The 25,475-nt window shown below is 38.4% G+C and overlaps 3 protein-coding genes across 14 annotated transcripts in view; 2 read left to right on the forward strand and 1 right to left on the reverse strand.

The window, feature by feature from the left end:
* Positions 1 to 2,063, forward strand: part of MTIF2 (mitochondrial translational initiation factor 2) — a 22,658-nt gene extending 20,595 nt beyond the window's left edge. For all 7 annotated transcript variants that reach the window (XM_027620992.2, XM_027620990.2, XM_027620993.2 and 4 more), the window contains 2 exons: positions 269 to 409; positions 1,020 to 2,063. In XM_027620992.2, coding sequence (XP_027476793.1) covers positions 269 to 409; positions 1,020 to 1,192 — 314 coding nt within the window. In that variant the 3' untranslated portion in view covers positions 1,193 to 2,063. The remainder of the gene's footprint in view (positions 1 to 268; positions 410 to 1,019) is intronic.
* Positions 2,064 to 2,215: 152 nt separating this feature from the next.
* On the reverse strand, positions 2,216 to 4,560 carry RPS27A (ribosomal protein S27a). The gene is made up of 6 exons (XM_027621004.1): positions 4,502 to 4,560; positions 4,339 to 4,403; positions 3,779 to 3,833; positions 3,491 to 3,576; positions 2,991 to 3,122; positions 2,216 to 2,402 (listed from the first exon to the last, which is right to left on the reverse strand). The coding sequence occupies exons 2-6, from the start codon at positions 4,384 to 4,386 to the stop codon at positions 2,253 to 2,255; spliced, it is 471 nt and encodes a 156-aa protein (XP_027476805.1). The 5' UTR covers positions 4,387 to 4,403; positions 4,502 to 4,560; the 3' UTR covers positions 2,216 to 2,252.
* Positions 4,561 to 4,891: 331 nt separating this feature from the next.
* Positions 4,892 to 25,475, forward strand: part of CLHC1 (clathrin heavy chain linker domain containing 1) — a 39,001-nt gene continuing 18,417 nt past the window's right edge. For 2 of the 6 annotated variants that reach the window (XM_027620998.1, XM_027621000.1), the window contains exons 1-9: positions 4,986 to 5,193; positions 11,323 to 11,582; positions 15,686 to 15,873; positions 17,936 to 18,069; positions 18,585 to 18,641; positions 20,002 to 20,203; positions 20,315 to 20,427; positions 20,808 to 20,901; positions 22,276 to 22,382. In XM_027620998.1, the coding sequence (XP_027476799.1) occupies positions 11,406 to 11,582; positions 15,686 to 15,873; positions 17,936 to 18,069; positions 18,585 to 18,641; positions 20,002 to 20,203; positions 20,315 to 20,427; positions 20,808 to 20,901; positions 22,276 to 22,382 (1,072 nt within the window). In that variant the 5' untranslated portion in view covers positions 4,986 to 5,193; positions 11,323 to 11,405. The other 4 variants (XM_027620999.1, XM_027621002.1, XM_027621001.1 and 1 more) reach the window with 4 other exon arrangements.

Genomic DNA, 25,475 nt, shown 5'->3' on the forward strand with positions numbered 1-25,475 from the left:
GATGCCGGGCTCGGTCCCAGGACCCTGGGATCATGACCTGAGCTGAAGGCAGACACTTAACCAACTGAGCCACCCAGGCGCCCCTCGTGTTTATGTTTCTAATAGTGGTCAGGAAAATAAAGTTGGCAGAGTCAAAGAAAACCTGGACTTCTTTCTCTGCATGAGTTGTTTTTGTCACTTTTAATTCTTGCCATGCAGAATATGTGAAATTATGTATTTCTCAAAATCTTTTGTTCTCTGTGCACTTAATGTTCTTTTCTTTCTTAAGGTGAGGCTTCTATACTAGCTACCTTCTCTGTAACAGAAGGGAAGAAAAAAGTTCCTGTGGCTGGCTGCAGAGTCCAAAAGGGACAGTTAGAAAAACAAAAAAAATTTAAATTAATCCGTAATGGAGATGTTATTTGGAAGGGTAAGCAACATCACAATGTTTCTAATAGACCTCAAATCCAGTCACCAAAACCTGATTCTGTATAACTGTCTGAAATCTTTCACTCCCCTGTCCTGGTTCAGGCCATTCCTTCTTGGGAACTCAAACCTGGTCTCATTGATTGGCTCCCTCCCTTACAAATTCTAAATTCTGATAATCTATAATAATCTATAGCAATAATCCCAATAAATCAGTAATCTAGTTTTCTAAGCTTCTACAAATTGGCCCCAAACTACCTTTCCAGCTGTGTTCTGTACTTTTCTGCAGCATTGTATTTGCTTACCTCCTTTTGACCTTTTACCTTCAGTCTTTTACTAGGTTTATCTCATTAAATCCCAAGTATAATGCCAATCCTCTGCAGTTAGTCTGCCTTTGAAATGGGAGATATAGTTATCTTTCGCTCTAAGCCAAATCTTGTTTACAGCATTTTCCTTTGGTTTCCCTAGTATTTAGTTCTATCATTTAACATGATAGGACTGTAAAACTTAAGAATTTCAGTGTTTAAAACTTCCTTTCTACCAGACTATATAGCACTTAGTAATATTTATTATTTGTTCAATATATGTACCTTTTTTTTTTGTATTTTCTTAAGGTTCATTAACCTCATTGAAACACCATAAAGATGACGTTTCAGTCATCAAAACTGGAATGGATTGTGGCCTCAGTTTAAGTGAAGAAAAGATAGAATTTAAAGTGGGAGATGAAATTGTTTGTTATGAAGAAAAAGAAGTTCCAGCCAAGACTTCTTGGGATCCAGGATTTTAAAATTATATTAAAAATGTAAACAATTAATGGGGTGCTTGATAAGAGCATGCAACTCTTGATCTCAAGAGTTCAAACCACACGCTGGGCAGAGATTTAAAAAATAAAAACTATAAACAAAGTCTTGCTTTATTACAGAGCAACTAGTTTTGCTTTATTGAAGGTAAGAATTCACCACATCTGGTCAAAAAAGACCCTAGTAGTTGGATTCCAAGTGTTAACATGGATAAGTTGTCAAAATGCTCCAAAAATAGGAAACCTTATTTAAGCGTGCCTCCAAGTAGAAATCCTCGAAAGAATATGGTAAAAGGGTATTGGCATGCCACTGAATGTAATAATCAGTTCATGGTAAACTTCATGTTTTAATTGAGTGACATCAAGATAAGCAAACCTCCCTGAATTTAGCTCACAGGCAAAATATGGTGCCAAATACTGCTCAAAACTATTTCTCAATGTTGACAGCACTAGTGAACAAAGTGTTTAAAATTCCAAGATTTCATGCTCAACATTGAAGAATGTTCCCTTGTACTATAGACAGCATATATCCCCAGCCAAACCACCCAGGGACTCAGAATAATATTTAATTGACTACTGAAAGCTTGGCTTTTACATTTATTATGCATGAAACAAATGGGTCACAGACTTTGTTTAGGCAAGCTGTAACACCAGTTCATACAAATCAGTGTTTCTCTAAATGGGGGTCAAGGGGCAGGTCCCCCCTTCCATACCATCCCAGGGATCATTTGGCAAGTCTGGATATACATAGTGGTGAGAATGGGTGGTGTGCTACTGGCATCAGGTGTGTAGAGACCATGATGCACATGATAGCCCCCACAACAAAGAATTATCTAGTCCAAAATTTCAATAGTGCGGACATAAAAAACTAACAGAAACAAACTGGCTTATATCTAGTTGATATTAAATACAATCTTAATTTTTCTGCCAAAGTATATGTAGTTTATCAAAATGCTGTGACCAATGGATACTTAAAACCACTCTAAGTCACTGGAATAAAATGCAACAAAATGTTAGTTCATGTCTTTTATTATTAACCCATATACAATTACTTGTCTTCTGGTTTGTTGAAGCAGTAAGTCAGACAACATTTGCCACAATAATGTCTGTCGAAGTGGCTAGCCATGAAAACTCCAGCACCACACTCATCTGAAGGGCACTCCCGACGAAGGCGACTGATTTTGCCATTCTCATCCACCTATAAAGTACAAACCTGCTGTTAAGATAATTTTACAACATACTCTGAAGTCTAAGTTAAGGGACTCAAAAATATTTAACTACTTTAAAATCACAAAACAGTGTAGTTTTTTGTATTTAAAAACCAAAGCACTCCCAAATCCTCACTAGTAATTAGTACAACAAAATAGTTCAGAGCCCACAAAAGTCTAGCCCTGCAAGTGGTGACAAAGTTAAGACCTAAAGCCAGATCTGACTTCAAAATCAGAACTCAGTTTGGAATAAGCAGCTAAAAGTGAACCTCATCATATGAAGCTTGATCCAATACCAAAAAGAAAAGAAAACTTTAAAAGAACATTTGAGAGCGCCTGGGTGGCTCAGTTGGTTAAGCAACTGCCTTTGGCTCGGATCGAGTCCTGCATCAGGCTCCCTGCTCAGCAGGGAGTCTGCTTCTCCCTCTGACCCTCTTCCCTCTCATGCTTTCTCTCATTCTCTCTCTCTCAAATAAATAAATAAAATCTTAAAAAAAAAAAAAAGAACGTTTGACACCAGAGATGCAAACAAAATTTATTAATCAACAGATAAAAACATTTTTATTAAGTTGGCTCACCTTATAGTATTTCAGGACGGCCAGTTTAACCTTCTTTCTCTTATGCTTATTCTTCTTGGGAGTGGTGTAAGACTTCTTCTTCCTTTTCTTAGCACCACCACGAAGTCTCAACACAAGATGAAGAGTGGACTCCTGTTAAAGGAAGAGGATGAAACAGGCTTTAAAATAATTACATTTAATGCTCATATTCCATTAAGGGGCAACTGGCTTCATGCACTTTCTAACTGGATGTGCTAAGTACACAATACCACAGATAAGGAAGTTTTGGGGGGGTTAACTACTTGTTTATAGGAAGATTTAAGAACATACTAAGTCACACCATGGGATGCAATCTACACAATCCAGAATGTGAGAAACTATAGCAGTGTTTCTGAAATGTTAATGCTGGAGTCATCTAGGAATCTGCTGCTAATCTGTTATTCTTCCCCACTTTTGTGTGTTGATCAAAACTTACAAAATAAGATTTACATTTAAAGGACTGCTCTTTCCTCCAAACAGACCTTTTGAATGTTGTAGTCAGACAAAGTGCGTCCATCTTCCAGTTGCTTGCCAGCAAAGATCAGTCTCTGCTGATCAGGAGGAATTCCTAAAAGCAGGCGTAGAAAATTATTCCACACATGTGAAGAGCACCCCTGGATGGCCCCATGCTCACAAACATTTGTTACTATTTTAAAAGCATTTCACTTTGTCAATCCGACCTCTTCCCACCCCACCAACAGCAGGTATGTCCAGTAGTTAGGCTGGCTCCAGTACAGGTCAATTTCTCTGAACTAGAAAGTATTACTTGCCTTCCTTATCCTGAATCTTGGCCTTTACATTTTCTATTGTATCCGAGGGTTCAACCTATGAGTTTAAAAATGAAAATGTATCGATAACACAGTAAGAAACTAGAATAAACGCCTAATTCAATTTGCAAGTTAGCACAGAACCAAGCCGGTGGAAGGCTGGAGCCTACCCAGCAGAGCTGACCACTCACCCGGAGGGCAGGCAACCGCCCCAGGACTGCCGCCGCCGAGCACACTTCCTGAGCCCAACCAAGGGCGGACGGCGGCGGCTGCGCTACACGCGCTCGCGCCCAGCGATGAGAGCGCCTCCTTCCTTCCCCCCCGCCCCCCCAGCGCGGGCCTCCTGCCTTGGCCACCTGGACAGAACTACTGAAGAGGTGATAGCTCACACTTCAGGCATCGAAAGCCAGCCCTAGGCCCCTACTCAGCCAACAACTAATTCAGAGCCAGTTTTCAGAACCCAGACTCATAAACATATTCTGCGGCAGAAAGCGGCACGGGTCCCTGACTCCACTTCAGGCCCTTATTCCGGCCTTGACTTCCTCACGCCACCTAGCCCGTACCTCGAGAGTGATGGTCTTCCCCGTAAGGGTTTTCACGAAAATCTGCATCTTGGCGGCGGTTCCACCTGAAGTTGAGGAAAAGGAAGAGAGGGGTCAAAAGTGGGAACATAAGGGGGCGCCCGGTAGGCCACTGGCCGGAGAAAGGCCAAGAACACACACTCACCACAGATGGCGGATCGGAAAAGAAAGCAACGCGCCGGCTCACGGGGTTTCCCGGCGCCCCCGCCAGAGGCCCCACGTCTTAGGCGACCACGTCAAATGCCGGACTGCTGTCACAGAGGCTGTCTAACCACATGCCGGACTGGGGCGTGAAACTCATTCCTCCTCCCTGGCCTGAACTTGTTTCTCATTTTAACCCTCAGAATGCTCTCGAAATAGTAGATTTAAACAAATGAAAAATGGCTTTAAAAGGTTTTTCCCATACAAGCCACGTGGCTAGGAGGGTCTTTAAAAGGGGGTGCGGTTGAGGGGGGTCCTTATTGAGGAAAAAGGAGGAAAAAGAACTGTCTTCTGGGAATTGTAGTTCTTCATTGTTTTCTTTTAGTTAGGACTACTCGTCCCAGGATGCAGTTCCACACCTCTGGTTCCCTAGTAACTGTCTCCAAGCCTTGGAGTCAGTGTTTGGAGAAAGGGGTTCAGGTGAGGAGGGAGGATGGGAGAGGCGGAGTAATGGTTTGAGGTGGAAACGGGTCGGAAATGACTAAGAGGAAAGGTTAAGCAGGAGAAGGGTCGGGGAACGAAGGTGTCGTTCACTCACATACACAGGGGGTGAGGGGCGGAGGATCAGCGATGTGCCAGCGGATGCTTTGGCCTCCAAGAGAAGGAATTCCTGTGGCCAGCTCCAGCCAAAGATAGGTAGTATTCAAAACCTTGGGTTCATCTTTTTCTATCCTGTAGCTCCTCCCCGTCTTCAACCCCCAAATATGTCCTAGTCTGAGGAAAGTTCTGGGCCTCGTGTAGGACTCTTTAGTGTGAAACCGTTTAATATGTTGAAAATCTCAGGAGTTTTCAAATTTTAAAATATGGGTAAGAAACCTGCGGAACGACTAGTTGTAAAATTTCCAAGTCGGGACCTTGGGAGTGGTTGTGAAGGAAATCTTCCAAGGGGAAGAATTTGGGAGTATGTGCAGGGTTCTCGCCTAGCAAGGCGGGCCAGTTAGAAGCAAAAGGCCCCTTCTTTTGGCCTTTCTCCACTGCACAAACCACAGAATCTTTTCTAATGTGCCTTCCTAATGTCTTCTCTGTTTATCTCTCTATGCCCTCTCCTCTCTGCATCCCCAACCCCAAGTTCAGGCCCTCCTTAATTTTCGAAGATTTAATTGTCTAACTTCTCACCTGTCTTCAGTCTTTCTCCTTTTCTAACCCATCCTCACTTTGCCTCCAAAACATTCTAAAAAGTGAAGATGATTATGTCGTTGGTTTACTTCACCTTCGGGATAAAAGCCAAATTCTTTAGTATGATATTCTGCCTCTGCCTCCCTTACAGCCTATTCTGTCAAACCCATTACTCAGTTTACACTTTAATGACTGAGCTAATTGAAGTTCCTAGCTTACCTCTCTCATACTTTGGCACTCCTAAAAATCCATTTTTTCTTCCTGGAATATTGTTCATCCCATATTCTGCCAACTTGTTTCTATCTTTACAACAAAACTCCTTCAAAGAGTTGTCTTTACTCATTGTCTCCAGTTGTCCCCTTCCATTGATTGTACGTACTCCTATTAGGTTTTTGCCCCTACCATTACAGTGGAATAGCTCCTGTGGGTCCCTAATCACCACCATGTTGCTAAATTCACTGGTCATTTAATCTTATTTGATCTGTCAGCATTTGACACAGTGGATTACTCCCTCCCTCTTTGAAACACTTTTTTTTCACCTGACTTCCAGGATATCTCATCTCACTTCTACTTTCCTGAACACTTTTTCCAGGCTGTTTTTGCTGCTTTCTCTTGATCTACCAGACCTCTAAACTTTGGAGTGCCACCCAAGGCCCAGTCCTCGGACCTCTGCTTTTTGACATTTCCTAGGTCATTTTCATTCTGTCTCATAACTCTATTTAATTAATTATTAATTTTTAAAGATTTTATTTATTTATTTGAGAGGGAGGAGCAGAGGGAAAGGGAGAAGCAGACTTCCCACTGAGCAGGGAGCCTGATGCGGGACTCCATCCCAGGACCCTGAGATCATGACCTGAGCATCAAGAGTCAGATGCTTAACTGACTGAGCCACCCAGGCGCCCCTACTTTATTTATTTTTAAATTTTATTTTAAGTGGGCTCCATGCCCAGTGTGGAGCCTGATGTGGGGCTTGAACTCATGACCCTGAGATCAAGACCTGAGCCGAGATTAAGAGTTGGACACTTAATAAACTGAGCCACCCAGGTGCCCCATCTGTCTCAACTTTTAAATACCATTTATATGCACATGACGTATAAACTTATCTCTCACTCAGACCACTCACTAGAACTCCACCCTCACATATCCATCTGACTACTCAACACCTCTCATAGGCAAGCCTGAAGTCCTGATCTCACGAAATTGCTCTTCCCATCTCTGTAAATGGCAATTCCCATCTTCTCATTGCTAAGGCCAAAAACTTTATGGTCATCCTTGACTGCTCTCTCTTATCCACGTACTTTCTTATGCACAGTGAATTCTTGGCTTTATTCTCAGTATGCAGAATACTTCTCACGACCTCTACTGTAACCACCCTGATTCAAGCCACCATTATCTTTTGCCCAGATTATGGCAGTAACTTCCTAACAGTTCTTCCAGGTTTGACCCTTGTCTTCACAGAGCAGCAAGAAAGGTTCTTTGAAGATGTATGTCAGCTGTCACTCTTCTGCCCATAGCCCTCCAATGACTTCCTGTGTCACTGAGAGTGAAGCATAAATTCCTATAAGTGAGGCTGTTGCTCCAGTACTGGAACAACATGGCCATGTTCCAACCCATTGTTCCTCTGGCCAAGTCTGCCTTTTTCTAACCTGTACAAAGATGCCCCATGGGGGAGCTGGTCGTGGTCTTGCCTTCAAGGCCTCATATCCTACATGATCTGGCAGCTACCTCTCTGACCTTATCTCCTTTGTCCCTTTCTCTTCTAGCCCCACTGGCCTTCCTGCTGTTTGTCAGACGTACCCTCCTGCTTTGAGGCTTTTGCACTTGCTGCTCTGTCTGCATCCACCACTGCTCCCAGGAATCTTTAAACTACTTTTTAAAATGTCACCTTGTTGGGACGCCTGGGTGGCTCAGTCGGTTAAGCATTTGCCTTCAGCTCAGGTCATGATCCTGGAGTCCTGGGATCAAGTCCTACGTCAGGCTCCTTGCTCGGCGGCGTTCTGCTTCTCCCTCTGCCTGCCGCTCACTCTGCTTGGGCTCTCTCTGTCTCTGTCTGTCTGACAAATAAAGAAAATCTTAAAAAAAAAAAAATTTAAAGATTTAAAAGTAAATAAAACGTCACCTTATTGTGAGGGCTTTCCTCTTTCCCAACTTAATGCCTTGCATAAAATAGCACCCTCCCACCTTCTTTCTAGTCCCCCATTCCTTGTTTTATTTGTTTATACAACTTAGCCCCCTGTGTCATCTGTATTTATGGGTGTTGTCTGTCTTGCTGTTTGAATGTAACCTCTGAGAGGTTCTGGACTTTGTGTTGTTTGATGCTGTATCTCTAGTGTCTAGAATAGTGGCAGACACAGTAGGTGCGTGCCTCCCCCCTCCCCCAATTTATTGAATAAATAAATGCAGCACAACATAAGTATTGCCCTAGGTGTTTTTCCATTAGATGTTTTTCCTGATGTTTCCCTGCCCTCTCCCACAAACTAGTGAGGTGCCCCTCTGGGCTTTTGGAGCCCATTGTGCCCACCTCTGTCACACTGCCCTCTCTGCTCTGTAGCAATGGCTTGTTTAACTAGCCCAGTAGACTTGACTGGGAATCTCTGTGACTTGTTTTCTCTGTATCCTTTGTGTCTAATATGAATGAGTGAGTGAAAGGTCATCTGAGCTGGTTTATGTGACTCAGGCATTTTGTAGATGCTGAGAAACGGTCACTTTAGCTGTGTTCCGGTTTGAGGCACCACAAGTCATGTCTTATGAGCAGACCACATTATTGCTTATTGATTATTAATTATTAAGCATTTTTTTAAAGTACATATTCTGCTAGAAACTGTACTATTCACTGGAATGTGTATAGGTAGGGAAGGATAATGGGGAGTGAGAACATATTGGTTCCTGCCTATGGAGATAGATAGAGAATGTAAACAGAAAGTCACTATTATAGAGTGGCTGAGTGATAATACCATGATGGAGGAAGTGCACAGTACCATGGGAGAATATAGAAGTTGACCAAGTTTAAGGGAATTCAGGGCAGCTTTCCTGGAGCTGTATAAACTGAAATCTGAAAAAGGAGTAGAAGCCAAGTGAATGAGAGTGGTGATATGAGTGTTATCTTGGTCGGGGCAGGGAGTGCTGAGGATGGAGGGAGGGAATACAGAGACGGGAGAGAATTATGCAGGACTCTCAGCAAATTCATGGGAGTAGGGATGGGAGTTATGAGAAGGGCAGGGGCATGAAAAGGCTAGATTTGGACAGAGAAAGGGACTACCTGGTTCCTATAGGGCATTCATAGGCTAAGTAAAGGAACTTGGATATTATCCTAAGGTTAATAGGAGGCCACTGGCATTCAGGTGTAACCACTAAGTCTCCAGTGGTCACACCCATTCCTTCCTCCTTTGACCATTATCTTTTACTATCTGAAATTACATTATTTATAGTCTGTTTCTCCTACCAGATTATAAGTTCCAAGGAACCAAGAACTTGATCTTATTTATTACTGAATCTCTAGCTATAAAATAATGCTGGCATTTAGTAAACAATAAATATTAGTTGAATGAATGAATAAGGAAATTGATTTCTCACTTGGGAAAACTGTTGATCCATTTATGGGTTTTTACCTTATTGGAACTACTTATGTTCATTTATAAATTGGTTTTTCATTATCCAGTTCATCAACATAAAGTAAATTAGGTCTTTTAAACTTTGATAACTATTTTGGTGTCTCTCTCCTGCCTGTGACCTGTGGGCAGGATTTATAGGCCATATATGTAATTTTAAATAACCAGATATTAATTATATTGCTAAAACATGGTAAAATTGATTTAGACATTTATTCATCACAGCATTATTTATTATAGTGGAAATGTCCAACAGTGGGGGAATGATAAAGTATGGGCTCCTGGGTGGCTCAGTCGGTTAAGCAGCTGCCTGCCTTCTGCGCAGGTCATGATCTTAGTGTCCTTGCGTCAGGCTCCCTGCTCGCTCCCTGCTCGGCGGGGAGTCTGCTTCTCCTCCCACTGCCCCTCTCTCTCCTCCACCACCCAACCCCCTGCTTGTGTGTGAGCCCCACCTCTCTCTCTCAGAAAAAAAAAAAATATGGTGTATCATACCATGAAATACTACACAATCATTAGAAGTCTTTTTTTTTTTTAAGATTTTTATTTATTTGTTTGTCAGAGAGAGAGAGAGCACAAGCAGGGGGAGCAGCAGACAGAGGGAGAAGCAGGCTCCCCTCGGAGCAGGGAGCCTGACAAGGGACTCTTATCCCAGGACCCTGGGGTCATGACCTGAGTGGAAGGCAGACGCTTAACTGAGTGAGCCACTCAGGCATCCCTAGAAGTCATGTTTTTGAAAACTATTCAACAACATAGAAAAGTGCTTTTTTAAAAATAAATTAATTTTATTTTATTGTGTTAGTCACCATACATTACATCATTAGTTTTTGATGTAGTGTTCCATGATTCATTGTTTGCGTATAACACCCAGCGCTCCATTCAGTACGTGCCCTCTTCAGTACCCATCACCAGGCTAACCCATCCCCCCCACCCAGAACCCTCTGTTTCTCAGCATCCATAGTCTCTCATGGTTCGTCTCCCTCTCCGATTTCCCCCCCCTTCATTTTTCCCTTCCTGCTATCTTCTTCTTTTTTAAAACATATAATGTATTATTTGTTTCAGAGGTACAGGTCTGTGATTCATCAGTCTTACACAATTCACAGCGCTCACCATAAGGAAAAGTGCTTTTAATATTAAGTGGAAAACATGAAGATACAAAGCTGAATATAGAGCGTGATCCTAATTTTTATAATTATAAAACTGGAAGGAAATATACCAAAATATTAAATAATCATTATGTTTGGATGGAGGATTGTGGATGATTTTTAGTTTTTCATTAATTTTCTTTGGTTTATATTTTCCAAATTTTATACCTGAATATGCATGGGTGGGGGAGAAGTTGGGCAGAGTTCAAATGTTTTGCCTTGCCAGACATTTTTCAGCAAGCCATGGGTTCTGTTTGATGTTAATGTGAATAGTTTTCAGGAATCCATTTCTGTATCCAACTCTAATTGGATAATGATTCTTTACTTAAAGAGCAATGGAATGTAGCTGCTTGACAGGGTGCTAGAAAAGGGCTGTTATCTTTGATATCACTGATGGATGGATTTTAGCAAAAGTTCTGACGTATTTTTAGTTAGTATGTTTATTTTAATGATAAGAATTATAATAAAGTTTATCATAAAATAAATTCATGAGTTGTTTGTAGCTCTCTTGACTATGCCTGGGCCAAGTAAGCTCATGGGTAGAGAAGTATCTGACCTTGTTTGTATCATGAGGAGGCTTCCAAACTTGGTAAATTCCGTTAGAAAGTATTGAATTAAACATAAGAAACCATCCAATCACATGACACATAGGCTTGGTTACTAAGAAAAGTGCTCTTTATTGACTGGTGTTTGGTATTTCTATCCCAGAGGTATAGCACTTGACAGTAGGTTAGACCTTTTAATTCATAGGTTGAAATATTTATCTCCGAGATTCATGGAAAATTTTTTTCCCATGACAAATACACATTTTAGACCAGTTTTAATTTATTATAAATTTATTAGAAATGACTTAATTTATCTTAAGCTTCAGATCAATTGATGGTCTTTTTTTCTTTCAGGCTTACCAAAGTTTTGGCTTTGTTGCAAAAGTTAAGTCAAGACTTAACTCTTCTCTGGTGAACAAGTGTGCAGATTGTGACAGATGTCCATCCAAGAAATGAATAAACATGCAGTTCTCCCTCCTATCATTAGTAGAAGTGACAAGGAATTTTTGGAAAGTATGCAAAAATACATAATCACAGAAACTGAAAGAGTGGGCTGTACTGAGGAAGGACCTGCTGATGAATATTACATCATATACCGAAACGTTTTTGATAAGGTATCAAAACGCTCTTAAGATGAGGGAATTTTGATGGGGTAGAAATGGTCTATCTTGACAACTAATATTCCTGCCTTAGTAACATCACTGCTTGTTTGAGCACACTTCACTTGTCAATTTTGAGAAGTTCATCCAGTGTATTGGGAAGGGATGAATGGGGAAAATAGAGTGCTGGATTTCTATCACTAGATAGTTAACGAGTGTTTCAATTGTTTTAGTTTGAGTGCAGGCTGTCAGTTTTTGAGCAACAACTTAGTTGTGCCTTCTAACATCATTTTGGCCTTCTATCTAAAAATATCTGATTTGTTAGGAGTTGGGCTGCCAAGCAGGAACCTGGTAGTTGTTGTTTTGGGTTTGTTTATGATATCATTAAAGTGTTGGCTGAGATTTGATCTAGCGTATTAAGTTGGAACCTTTGGTGAGTTAGAGGTCTCCACAGGTCCAGTAAACAAGAGGTTTGACTGGACTGAACACTGGAAATAAATGAGTTTAGAAAATGTTACGGCTTTATATAACATTTGATTTTGCTTTTTAAGGTTTTAGAAACACTTGTTTTCCTTACAAACAATTGCAGTTTCCCCTTTGGTTCTATATATATATATTTTTTTTAATCCTTACTTTTTTTAACCCCCTTGGAAGATGCCCTGGCAGTTAAATAAGTGAAATCAGCATCATTTCCTCCTTACCCAGAAGAAATAATTATCTTAAGAATTCTGTACACTCTTGGTTTCTGAGTAAAACAGCCACAGGCAAAATAGGAACACAGTCTTTTGTTTAATTTTTAAACAGTATACACTATGAATCTTATTTCTTCTCTAATTAAAAACACAGTGCATCGCTCTAAGGAAAAATGAGCACAAAGTAGTGATCTATACCTACAAGTGGAATTAAGAAAATGGATGAGTATTCATAAGAGTATAAAATAAAGAAACAGTCTTTTATTTTTTTTTTAAAGATTTTATTTATTTGACAGAGAGAGACACAGTGAGAGAGGGAACACAAGCAGGTAGAGTGGGAGAGGGAGAAGCAGGCTTCCCCGCAGAGCAGGGAGCCCGATGCGGGGCTCAATCCCAGGACCCTGGGATCATGACCTGAGCCAAAGGCCCCTGCCTAACCGACTGAGCCACCCAGGCACCCCAACAGTCTTTTCTTTTAAGTCATCTAGAAACACCATCTTTTAGAATTGGTACATTGGCAGGTTAGCTTCATTTTATATGTCATTATGATCAGTGATAATTGCTTTTGAGTCATTAAGGAATGTATTGGATGAATGTTTAAAGGCAGTGTTTTGAATGATTTCATCAATATCAAGAATTATGCTGAGACTCTACTTACCTGAAACTAGCAAAGGAAAGTTATCATAACAGTGACATGCTTATCTTTGCATGCCCAAATGCTGACACTTGTCAGAAGTTTTCTTACATGAAGAGTCGTCTGCTTTAAATTAGTAGAGTTCTAGTAAAGTCATTTTGGAGGTGGTGTTGGTTAATTTAATTCTTAAAGAAAAGACATGGGAATAAATAACAGATAATATTTACATCTATATTCCTTTTCTCCCTACCTCCCAAGATTTCCATGTGCACTTTCTGTCCATTGTACATTTGTGCCTTGTAAAGAATCCTGTTCTTCAGGACTGAGAGGGTGTCTGAAATAGAAATTATTTGGCACTTAGAGAAACTTTTCTAGTTTCTCAAGATGATTGGTCTTTCCATTTTCTTTTTTTTTTTTAAGATTTTATTTATTTATTTGCCAGAGAGAAAGCGTGGGAGAGAGAGAGGGGGAGAGAACAAGCAGGGGGAGCGGCAGGTAGAGGCAGAAGCAGGCTCCCTGCTGAGCAAGAAGCCCGATGTGGGACTTGATCCTAGAACCTGGGATCATGACCTGAACCGAAGGCAGACTCTTAACCCACTGAGCTGCCCAGGCATCCCTGATCTTTCCATTTTCATGTTATGCTAGCATATTTGCTTGTTAATAAACTATTAATGACTGCTTTCTCTAATCTTCCTTCTTTCCTTGGAAGGATCTAATTAGGCAAAGATGAAAGTATTAACTTGCATCTCTGAATACTTGGAATCAGAGAACAAATACCAAATTCTGCTTAGAAACACACATAGAGGATTTTACCTAGTGAACCATGCCTGAATCAAAGCAAAGAGGACCTGAGACTCCTGTAACAAGAATTGAGGGTAGGTTATAGAAAGAGCCAAAGACTTAGTAAGCAAGGCAGACCAAAGCTAGGAAGAGTGAGCTTCTACAGAGATGGGTGAATTAGGGAGGCAGCTGTCCTCTGGAAATGGCTGGTTTTTGTGCTTTTGGTAGCATGTACAAAGAGCCTATGCCCATATATAGGAGCTGAGGTGGAATGACTGCCCTTCCTCTTCTCCCCCAGACCCCTGTCCTTACCAAGTCTCTTGAGTTTAATGCAAACCTGACCCTCAGACTTGAACGACGTAGAGCCAGGAAGCCCGTGTGAAAGAGTTAAGTGGGTTGGCTGTTGGAGAATCAGGGGTCACGAGGACTGTGGCCAGATAAAGGACCCGTTCGGTCCAAAGCTCCAGCTGATTACTGCCATTAAGGAATGGGGGTTCGTGTTGATAGATTTTTCAGTTTTCAAGAGAAATGGAAATACAGTTTTTGGTGACATTGCCTACATTTTAAAATATTTTTGTGAGTCAAGCAAAACTCGATTCTGCCTGTAGCATGCCAGGGTGCTTCCTTTACTTCTACGCATCTCCTGTGCATTCTCAGCGGTTCCCATTCGTGTTCTGAAATCTGTGTCTTCTAGCAGGTATGGGGGCTGATTGTGGTGGCACGACAGGTCTGTTTTCTCTCCGTTACGTTTCCAAACTATATTGGATTGTTGTGGCGTATCCCAGAGGCATGTGAAGTGGAGGATGGCCAGGAACAGTGGGGTATTGATTTGGAAGACTGCAGACGAATGACCTCTGTTTCATTAAAGATTCCTGGGTGGCCGTCCTCCTGGTTTGGGTAGATGGGTAATATGGTCGTGTCAAAAAGACAACCAGTATCTCCCACTCACATATCCTCTACTGGTATTTACCACTGATCTGTAATCTGCTTGCACTCGTTCTTGATAGACCAGATCTCTTCCAGACCGGATAATTTTTTCTAGATACTGTTTAGCTAACAGAAAACCAATGGGGGATACCAGAGACTAGAGATGTAGCTGGGTTAGACAGCATAATTATAGCTCTTGGAGAAAATTATGGATTGATCATATCTATTCCCTATACATATTGATCCCTTCTAAAAGCCTCGTGCAGAATTTGGAAACCACAAATTATTTATAATTTTTTGTTTTTTAATTTACTTAAAATGCTTGCTAATTATTTTTGCATGGGTAATGCATACACAAGATAGGCGAGAAGGAAGGAAGGGAGGAAGGAAAGAAGGAAGGAAGGGAGGAAAGAAAGAAAAAGAAAAAAAGAAAAGAAAGCCAATAAAGAAGAATATACAATGGAAAGTCAGGCCTTTTTCACCTCAGACCCTCCTTCCTCTTTGCTTCTCTACAGGCACCCACTGTTTCCATTTCTTTATATTATCCTTCTAGAGATATTCTGTACTTATACACACCATTGGAAACCATGAATATGTAGAGGTTTTCTATAGTTGCACTTGATATCTTAGCAATGGAAATGCAATTGGGGAATTAAGAGTATTGATTAGCCAGTAGGAGCTGATAGGTTAGAAAAATAGAGAGGTGAGAGGAATCCAGGATTTTAAGGTCTGAATGAAGCCAGAGACTAAATTTGGAAACGGTAAGGGATGATAGGCAATTATATTTCAAAGATCTATGATTGAGATAATTAGACCTGGTATTGGTTTTAACTGACATCATATGATGTACGTGTTCATACTAAGTAGAGCAAAAATATCGAAGCTCATAGTATTGTAATGATTCACGAAGTGCATATTCAGTAAATATTAGTTGTCTTTAATACCCTGGATATTAAAGTTTAAGACTTCTAACTGCTCATCATGTTTCATTTAAGAGATAATCTACAATGCTGTTTGCAAGGCTTTTGTTCCATAGTCTTCTAGAAAAAAAATTCAGTACCATAGGCAGAAAAATCATGTTTCAGGTAATAGAGTATGTCACTGCATACAAATCCATTCTTACTTCAATCAAAAAAGAATATGATGCCTTTATTGAGACAAGGAAGGAAGGACAAAGAACTGCATTTTGTCTTCATGGAAAACTTAAAGCTTTGGCAGCAGAGCCCACAGCTTTGGTGTATCACAGGAAAAGAAAAATCCAACTTGAAACAAAGTAAGTATATTAGTAAGTAGCCCAAAAGGTGATAATTGTTACTTGGTTATATTACCTAGTTAGTGTAACTATAAACAGTGGCTCTTAGCCCCACAAATCCCAAGCATTGTAAATATTAAGAGATTCTCAACTAGATTTATCATAGTGAAATTGTCAAAGATAAGGAGGTCCTAAAAGTAGTTATAGAAAGAAGCAACAATTCAATACCCTTCATTCGGTGTTGTAGCATATATCAGAATTTCTTTCCTTTTTGTGGTTGAATAATATTCCATTTTATGAATATACCACATTTTTATCTAATTATCTGTTGATGGATACTTGGGTTGTTTCTACCTCTGGCTATTGTGAATAATGCCACTGTGAACATTCATGCATAAGTATCTGAGTCCCTGCTTTCAATTCTTTTGAAAGTCCATTTACTTTTTTTTTTTTAAGATTTTATTTATTTATTTATTTAGAGAGAACGTGAGCAAGGGGAGAGGGAGAGAATGAATCTCAAACAGACTCTGCTGACTGCAGAGCCTGATATGGGCTCCATCCATTGACCCTGAGGTATGACCTGAGCCAAAATCAAGAATCGAGCACTTAACCAACTGAGCCATGCAGGCGCACCAAAAGTCTGTTTACTTTTAACATGCTCTTCTTCCACAAGCATAAGTTTTTTGGATGAAAGCCAAAGGGTATTTTATTTCCACAGTCCCCCTTTCATAAATACTGCAGGCTCTTACTCAGCCATCTGTAGGTGCCAGGAACTCTGTATAGTAATCAGATGTGGGTAGCCGTTGTCTACTGACAAACTTGTTTTTATTTTTATTTTTATTTTTTTTAAAGATTTTATTTATTTATTTGAGAGAGAGAGAATGAGAGAGAGAGAGAGAACATGAGAAGGGGGAGGGTCAGAGGGCGAAGCAGACTCCCTGCCGAGCAGGGAGCCCGATGCGGGACTCGATCCCGGGACTCCAGGATCATGACCTGAGCCGAAGGCAGTCGCTTAACCAACTGAGCCACCCAGGCGCCCCAAACTTGTTTTTAATTTACCAGAAACTGACATTTATATATCTAATTTATTTTAATCTGTTATTTTCCTCCCAGGGCCAACATATCAGTGATAAACTAGGCAGTGAACTTCAAATAATGCTTAAAAGAAATTTATATCTACCTCTTGGTCTTTAAGATCCCCATTTCTGGAATAAGACAGTTTTATCTCAAAGAGGTGCTATCCTTCTTCCAGCTCTAGGATCAAAATTACTATTGGAAGCTGAATAATGGCCTCAAAGATACCAGGTCCTAATCCTGGGAACCTGGAATTGTTACTTTATTTGGAAAAAGGATCTTTACAGATGCTACTATGTTAAGGATCTTCCCAAATAAGGAGATTATCCTGTATTATCTAGGTGGGCTTTAAATACAATCACAAGTGTTCTTTTAAAGAGGTAGAAGGAGACTTGACAGGCAGAAGCGGGGGGAAGGCAATGTAGTCATGGAGGCAGAGATTGAAGTGATGTAGCCCCAGAAGGCCTGCAGCCCCCAGAAGCTGGAGGAGGCAAGGAATAGATTCTTCCCAAGAGCTTCTAAGAGGAAGCATAGCCCTTTGATTTTGGCCCAGTGATACCGATTGTGGATTTTTGATCTCTGGAACTATAGGAGAATAAATTTCTGTTGTTTTAAGCTACCAATAAGTTTTTGGCAATTTGTTATAGCAGCCACAGGAAGCTGAAAGAACTACAAAAATAATTTTATTTGCAAAGGTAATTTTCAACTATAGGGAATAGACATAGTACTTTGTGGCCAGATTATTATGTTTAACACGTACAAATTTTCAGTAAGGTTGTGAATCGTAGTGTAAGATTTTAATGATGCTCTGAAAGAAAACTGTTCCTCACTTTTGAGGTTAGTTAACTTTTTATGGGCATTGTTTTGTAAACTTAACACCTAAGTCCATAATGGTTCAAAATGATAATTTTCCAAAATAAAGTAATGATTTAACCTGTTTTACTTTAAATCTTATGATTAAATAATTAACTAGTTGAAAGAAATATAAGAAAGACTTTCTGTTTTTCAGAATGAGGGTTATTGAAAATAATTCCTCAAAGATTCAATTGCAAATAGACAAAATGAAACAACTTAGGGCAGAATATGATGCAAAAGAAGTAAGATATCATACTTTCTCCAAAGATCCTTCAAAACCTATTCCAGGTACTGTATTTTTTTAAAATGTTTGAAAATCCAACTGTTTTCAGTTATTACCAATCATACAAATTAGTATATATATGCTGCAGTATGCATGTGTGCAAGTGTACGAGGACTTTAAGCAGACTTCACAAACAACTTTAGCTCGGGCTCCAGGTTGATACAAGGGAATGAGACAACTTCAACAACCCTGAAAGACTGAGAGAGTTCCAGACTGGCTGGATTATATAAAGTATAAGGGAGTGACTATTAAAATTTGGTTCCTGCATCAGTGTCATGTTACCTGCAAACCTGTTAGAAATGCAAATTCTGGCCCACTGCACACTTATTGTGTCAAACTCCAGGGATGGGAGTTGGGGTGGGGGTGGGGTGGAGCTCAACAGTCTTTTAGCAAGGCCTTCAGGTAGTTCTAAAGTTTGAGAATCCCTGGCATAATATATGAAAAAACTATAATGTATTAAGTTCTAGTGAATATTGTTGATTCACACTGATGTCAGCATTCACTGGTTCTTTATCTTCAGCTAAGCCACATTTTAAGAAATTGGAGTATATCGTAGAATTCGTCGGGATGTTGAGAGGTTTGTATGATGCATGGATAGAAGAATTGCAAATATTCATCTTGGAGAAAAGGGAGACTTTGAAAATAGCCAACTGTATTCAAAACTTTTAAGGATTTCCACCAGTTTTTATCCAGAGGCAGAATCAATAGGGTGGAAATTTTAGGAAGTCAGATTTGGTTTCAATAGAAGAAACTACGTCTTGAAAATAACGAACTGCTCCATACCAGAGGATTTCACCTGAGGTTGGATGATCATCCTGCATTTGGTGGAAGCAGGGACTAGATTCATTTCAAATATAAAAATACGATAATAAAACTACAAATAAGGTACATATGAATAAGTAGAGAATAAGTCAAATTGATTAAATGCTGAGAGGATTCAGGGTAAGAGAATGATTAAAAGTTGAGTAGGATTAATCCAGGCGGGTTTCTGGGAGAGAATTTTGATGTATGCCATTAAAGCCAACAATTGGCCTGAATAAGGGAATCATTTCAAGTGGGTGTAAATGGGTTGTTATGAATAATGAATACAGGGGCAAGGAGGGAGAGAGGACTGAGGGCTTGGCATGTTTTATAAACTTCACACTGGAGAGAATAAACAGATTACCCTGGAGTTTGTTGTAGTAGATTAATGGAATCTTTGGTTAGAAATCTTGGGACAAAAATCCTGAATTGTTAGGCAGAAGCTCTTAGTGGTATTAACAGTGATATTTAAATGTTTGCAAGGTGTGATGGTGAGGTCATTAAAACTTTTTAAGATGCTTTCAAGATTTTACTTACTTACTTACTTAATTTGACAGAGAGAGAACACAAGCGGGCATGGGGGCAGCAGAGGGAGAGGGAGAAGCAGGCTCCCCGCAGAGCAGGGAGCCCAATGTGGGGGTCGATCCCAGGACCCTGGGATCAAATCATGACCTGAGCCAAAGGCAGGTGCTTAACCTACTGAGCCACCTAGGTGGCCTTCAACTCTTGATTTCATCTCAGGTCCTGATCTCAGGGTCGTGAGATCAAGCCCCCTCTTGGGCTCCATGCTGAGCATGGAGCCTGCTTAAGATTCTATCTCCCCTTTCCCTTCCCCAGCTTGTGCACCCCCCTCCGTCTCTCTCTCAAATATAAAAAACAAAATAAAAAGCTTAAAAAAACTTTTTAAGATACTAAGTTTTGGACAATCAGCTTTCATTGATGATATGTTTAAAACTGCTACACATTTAAAATTGTGTGCCAATTCTTTTTATGTTCAGTAAGTTATAAGTTCATGCTACCATTTCTTAATTATTTCTTAACATAGCAAACTATGATCTATTTTGCTAAGACTTGCCATTTGAGCACAAGAGTCCCCAACATGGTTTCACTTTTGACCTGTTCCCTTTTCCCTGTAGGCATGACTCTCCAAGAATCTGTCAATTTAGTTGCTCTCACTAAATACCTGAAACATCTTGAAGATAAATATGCTGAAATTAAACAGGCTATGTTGAAAAAATATGTACCAGTTCAGAGAAAGGCAGAGTTAGATGAGGAAATGATTGTAACATTAAAACGGAGAGATTTAGCTGAAAATCTGAACAAAGAATTACAGTTTCGGTATGAAAGTTGATTGTATACTTTTTAAGTTTGAAGCTTTTATTTGTGTTTATTCTATTACTCCACTATTTGATTTTAGCTTCAGTATATTGATTTTTTTTTTCTTTGTAGTCATCAAAGACTGCAGATTATTTCAAATGCACTTACTTCATGGGTAAAATCTGATATGAGCAGCTCATTTGAAGACTTTGTGGAGCAAATTCAGAAAACTAAAAGTTTACCTGGTAATTTATCTTTATTTTTTAATTAGCACAAATAATGGAAAACATCATTTTCCCCCCAGGAATCTAAAGAGTGAGAATTTTCCTAGCCTGAGCTTAAAGAAATAAAAAATGTACTTACTTTTGTTATGTCTCTATTACCCGATGAGCTTCTTCCTTCAACAGCTAACAGACAATTGGTAAATAGTAGATGTGGTAAGCCTAAGAGAGAATACCTAAAAATGTACCTGCAAATACGGGAGACATGAACAGGGAGGCCAGTCAGTTTAGGAAGAGGTTGGTGCTGTTAGAAACCATAGCATTAAGTTGCTGATTAATTAAACATATATATATTTATTATTTCCAAATGATTGATAATCTTAAATATCCTGTGGTGCTTTCAGTAATTATAGGTGACGAAGGCATTGTTGAAGAACTGCTTGAAGACGATCCAGGCAAGGCAAAAGAAGCTGAAATTTTGCTTTGCTACATTGAAAGGCAAATATTTTAAAAGCTTTGATTTTCCTTGTTAAAATGTTACCACATTTATTTTTTATTTAAATATTAAGTAAATATTTAATACTTATAAATGTTTAGCATTTATTTAACATCTTGATGAGCTACGGTCTCTAGATTTTGTATTTTTACAATTTTACTCTAACAAATTGGAAAATAAACTAGAATTTTAAGAAAATAGATTCTTTGTGTGAAAAATATTAGATGGGTAGTCTAGGAGATTTTTCAGAGGATATAGGTGGCTCATAGTGTTGATTTAAGTTTTATTTATATATATATTTGCATTCCTAGCCATTAGCCTGATGTTATGAAATGTTTTTGAGAATGCCTTCTTGAGTCAGATTATCCTAATTCAGGCATTTTTTTTCTCATTTCTTCCTAATGTTTAAGTTACTATATGTAGTGTATAATAGAGGCTTACAGAGACCTCAGACTATTCTTTAAGACATTAATTTATAGGCTGTGAGTCCAATATGTAAGGAACATATGTAATATTCCTAGTCATATGTTAAACAATTTTTAATTGTGGATTGTCTTACTGATATGGTACAAAGAGGGGCAAAGGTCATTTTGGGGCAGTGCCAAAGCCTGTGCTATTTCCTTACACTGTAGGCATTCCCACGTTTATCAGCGTTAGATATGAGAGCAAAACCCTTGTTGAAATTAAAAGTTTTATGTATTTTGCTTTTTAGTATTATTTTGGTGTTTTTCTCCTCTGGGGTTTCAAATTCATTTGCAACACTGTAAATCCTTAAATCCTGTTTGCCATAGTTTTATTAATTGTGGGATAAGGGCTGGTTTGAAGACATTTTGCCCTAGGAAGAGGAGTAGAGGCTTAAGTTATTATTTTTTCTTCTTGTGTTAGTCTCATAATTAATCAGGAGTCTGATGCCTGGCAGAGCAACATAGGCTTCTGAATACCAAGGACACCTCTTGATCTCTAATTCCCCATTCTTGGTGTTTCGATTACTATTTCCCCTAGGCTGAGTCTCTAAGCAGATTGCTCTTCTTTCCCCTGATATCCCTTTTCATCTGCAGACGATATGAGAGAAAAAATCTGAGCTCATTGTGAATTCAGTTCAAGTTCTTTCCATTTTCTGTGTCTTGCAGTAAGTACTATAGGAATAAAGTACAGGGTAAGGTTCAAAGTCTTCTGTCAGGTGAGAGTTTTATTCTGAGGATACAAAAAATGACAGAACATTACAGAAAGAGTAAAAAAACATCTTACTGAGTGAATGATTCTAGATATAGTTTTTCTATATTACTGTGGTTAGTCTGTTTTAGACATTTCTAATCAGTTTTCCTTTCTTTTTTATGTGTACTATTATAATGTATAATGAAATGGAATGGCTGTAGGTTCAATGACTTAATGTCGCTTGGTGAATATGAAAAGGCAGCTTGTTTTGCAGCAAACAGTCCTAGAAGAATTCTTCAAAACATTGGGACAGTGAACAAATTTAAGGGTAAGCATTTTTCTCTGAACCTCATGTATGTATGCAAATTGTACTTTTTTCCCTGATAGAGTGGAAAGAGTATTGAAATAGGAGACTAAAGATCTAGGCTCCAGCCCTATCTCTGCTATTTACTCAGTTTCTTTTAGCTGTCACATTGAGGAATTTGATTAGGTTTTCTACATTAAATGAGGAAATATTTCAAGTATACAGAAAAGTGTGGAGAAATGTACAACGGCCATATACTCACTGTCAAGATTTAGTAAATGTTAACATTTTGTCAAATTTGCTCCACTTCCTTTTAAAAAAGCTTTGTTGTTTTAAGTTGACACACATGCAACACAGTGTATGTACTTACACAATTTGGTAAGTTTTGACATTTGTATCACCCAAAAGTTCCGTCATTGCCCTCAGTGATCCTTCTCTCTGGCTCCTCCTCACCCCTCCCATCTCCCTCTCTCCCACAGCTTCCTCTCAGGGGTAACTGCTAGTCTGTTTGCAGTCACTGTAGATTAGTTTGCATTTCCTAGAATTTTACATAAATGGAATTACATAGTAAGTAATCTTTTTTGACTGACTTCTTGCATTCAGTATTATTATTTTGCAGTTCATCCATGTGTTGCATCTATCAATAGTTCATTCTTTTTTATTGTTGAGTAGTATTCCATGGTATGAACACAAATCCTTTATCAGATATATGATTTAAAAATATTTTCTCCTGGTCTGTGGCCTGTCTGTTCATTCTCTTTGAAGTATCATTCTAGGAGAAGTTTTAAATTTTGTTGAAGTCCAATTTGTGAATTTTTTTTTTCTTTTATGGATCATGACTTTAATGTTATACATAAAAAAAATCTGTGTCTAATCTGCAGATTTTTAACTTATGATTATTGTTTTTTGGTAAGAATTTTATAGTTTTAAGTTTACAGTTAGGTCTGTGATTCAGTTTGAGTTAATTTTGCTATGTGGTGTGAGCTATGGGTTAAGGCATTTTTTTTGCCAGTAACTATCCAATTGTTCCATGATAATTTACTAAAAGGACTTTCTCCACATAATTGCCTTTGTTGAAAATCAGTTGTCCTGGGCACCTGGGTGGCTCAGTTGGTTAAGCGACTGCCTTCGGCTCAGGTCATGATCCTGGAGTCCCGGGTTCGAGTCCCACATCGAGCTCCCTGCTCAGCAGGGAGTCTGCTTCTCCCACTGACCCTCTTCCCTCTCATGCTCTCTATCTCTCATTCTCTCTCTCAAATAAATAAATAAAATCTTTAAAAAAAAATCAGTTGTCCTTATACTTTTAGGTCTAATCTGTTTCACTGATCTATTTGTTTATCTTGATGCTAATACTACACTGTCTTGATTATTGTTGCTTTATAGTAAGTGTTGAAATCAGTGTTAAGACTTCAAACTCTGTTTTTCTTTATCAAATTTTGATAAAAAGTCTTTATCAAGACTCTTCTGAGTCATATTTCTGTTTAAAATTTTAGAATCTGATTGTAAATTTCTATAAAAAATTCTGGGGATTGCATTAAATCTATAGATAAATTTCAGGAGAATAGACACTGAACAATATTGGATATTTGGTCCAGTGAACCCATAAACATGGTATATCTCTACATTTATTTGGGTCTTTAAAAATTTATTTCAGCAGTGTTTTGTAGTTTTCAGTTTTCAGTTCTTTTCTTTAACACTGAAAAATTTAGTATTTTACTTAAAAATTTTCAGACATCTTACAAATATCCAGGAACTCTTCCTTTGGATGTGTTCTGAAATTGGTGAAGTTAAAAGTGATATTAGTTTATCCCTATGGTTTTTTTTTCTTCTTTCCTTGACTGGATCTGCTTAAAGTATGGATTACAAGTTTTAATAAAAGTCAAAGCTTACAATTAAGGAATGCTTAAATAGGTATAATTATCAGCAAAATTGGAAAACAGCCAACTTTTATTACTTTTCTAGGTATGTGGATCTTATGCTGAGAAATTCACCAATATTAGACAGATGATACTTACTTGTTTCCTAGAATAAAAAAAGTTCTTTTATTTTAAAACTTGACTGTATTTTTAAAGGATAAGAAGCTCAGAAATAAATAGGTATAAATAAAGAAGGGATATACTCAGTGGAGCTTACAGATACAGATAATTTTTCTTATTATTTTCATTCTAATTGGAAATTTTTGATGTCAAATATATACAGCCTGTTTTTCATTAATTTTTCTTCAAAAAACCCTTTAAATTCAACAGTTTGAAAAAAATGTTCTTTTACATTTATTTGAGCATGAAAAATTTGTTGCCATATACATAATGCATATGAACATATATATTTATAGAGATTGTGAATTGTGTGTAAATGGTCCATTACATATTTTTGCATGCACAATTTTCAGCATTCTATCCTAGTGGATGTAATGCTGAGTATATTCTTGTAGCTTTTATTTGGTGGACTCAAAGTCAAGAAACCATTCCAACGATTATTTACAATTGGATAGCTGACTATCAGGTCATGTTACCCTGTATACATACATCATGAGTAATGACACTGTACATTTTGAGTGTTAAACTGTTAACTTTTATAAGTCTGAGATTTAAATTGGTATATATAAAAGTAGCCAAAGCCTAAAGAATGATGACAGAAGAGGTTTCTACCAGAGAGCATTTATAGTTTCATAAGGGACACAGAGCAAAGAGAATTAAATGATTTTTAATCTGTGTTTAGGTCTTGTACATCTTTTGTCAGATTTATTTTTAAATATTTTATATTTATATTATTATCATTTTTATTTTGATTTCCAAAATTATTTGTTGGTAATATATAGAAATATAATTAACTATTATATATTGATCTTGTATTCTGTGACCTCTTTAAACTTGTTTATTAGTTCTAATACTTTTATTGTGTATTCCTAGAATTTCTACATAGCTAATCATGTCATCTGCTAAAAAAGGGTTCCACTTCTTCCTTTCCAATATGGATGCCTATTATTTCTTTTTCTTGCCTTATTGCAGTGGCTAGATCTTCCATTACAGTGTTGAATAGAAATGATGAGAGCAGATATCATTGCCTTGTTTTTGACCTTATTTTTCATTATTAAGAATGATATTAACTGTAGATTTT

The sequence above is a fragment of the Zalophus californianus genome, chromosome 8, assembly GCF_009762305.2.
Source record: "Zalophus californianus isolate mZalCal1 chromosome 8, mZalCal1.pri.v2, whole genome shotgun sequence".
Taxonomy (NCBI): Eukaryota; Metazoa; Chordata; class Mammalia; order Carnivora; family Otariidae; genus Zalophus; species Zalophus californianus.

Bases quoted from the DNA above. Each gene is read 5' to 3' on its own strand.
- RPS27A (XM_027621004.1), bottom strand. From the start codon at position 4,386: ATGCAGATTTTCGTGAAAACCCTTACGGGGAAGACCATCACTCTCGAG. The intron at 3,834-4,338 runs GTACGGGCTAGG...TTAAACTCATAG, and splicing joins GGAAGACCATCACTCTCGAG to GTTGAACCCTCGGATACAAT. The intron at 3,577-3,778 runs GCAAGTAATACT...GCCTGCTTTTAG, and splicing joins CAAGATTCAGGATAAGGAAG to GAATTCCTCCTGATCAGCAG.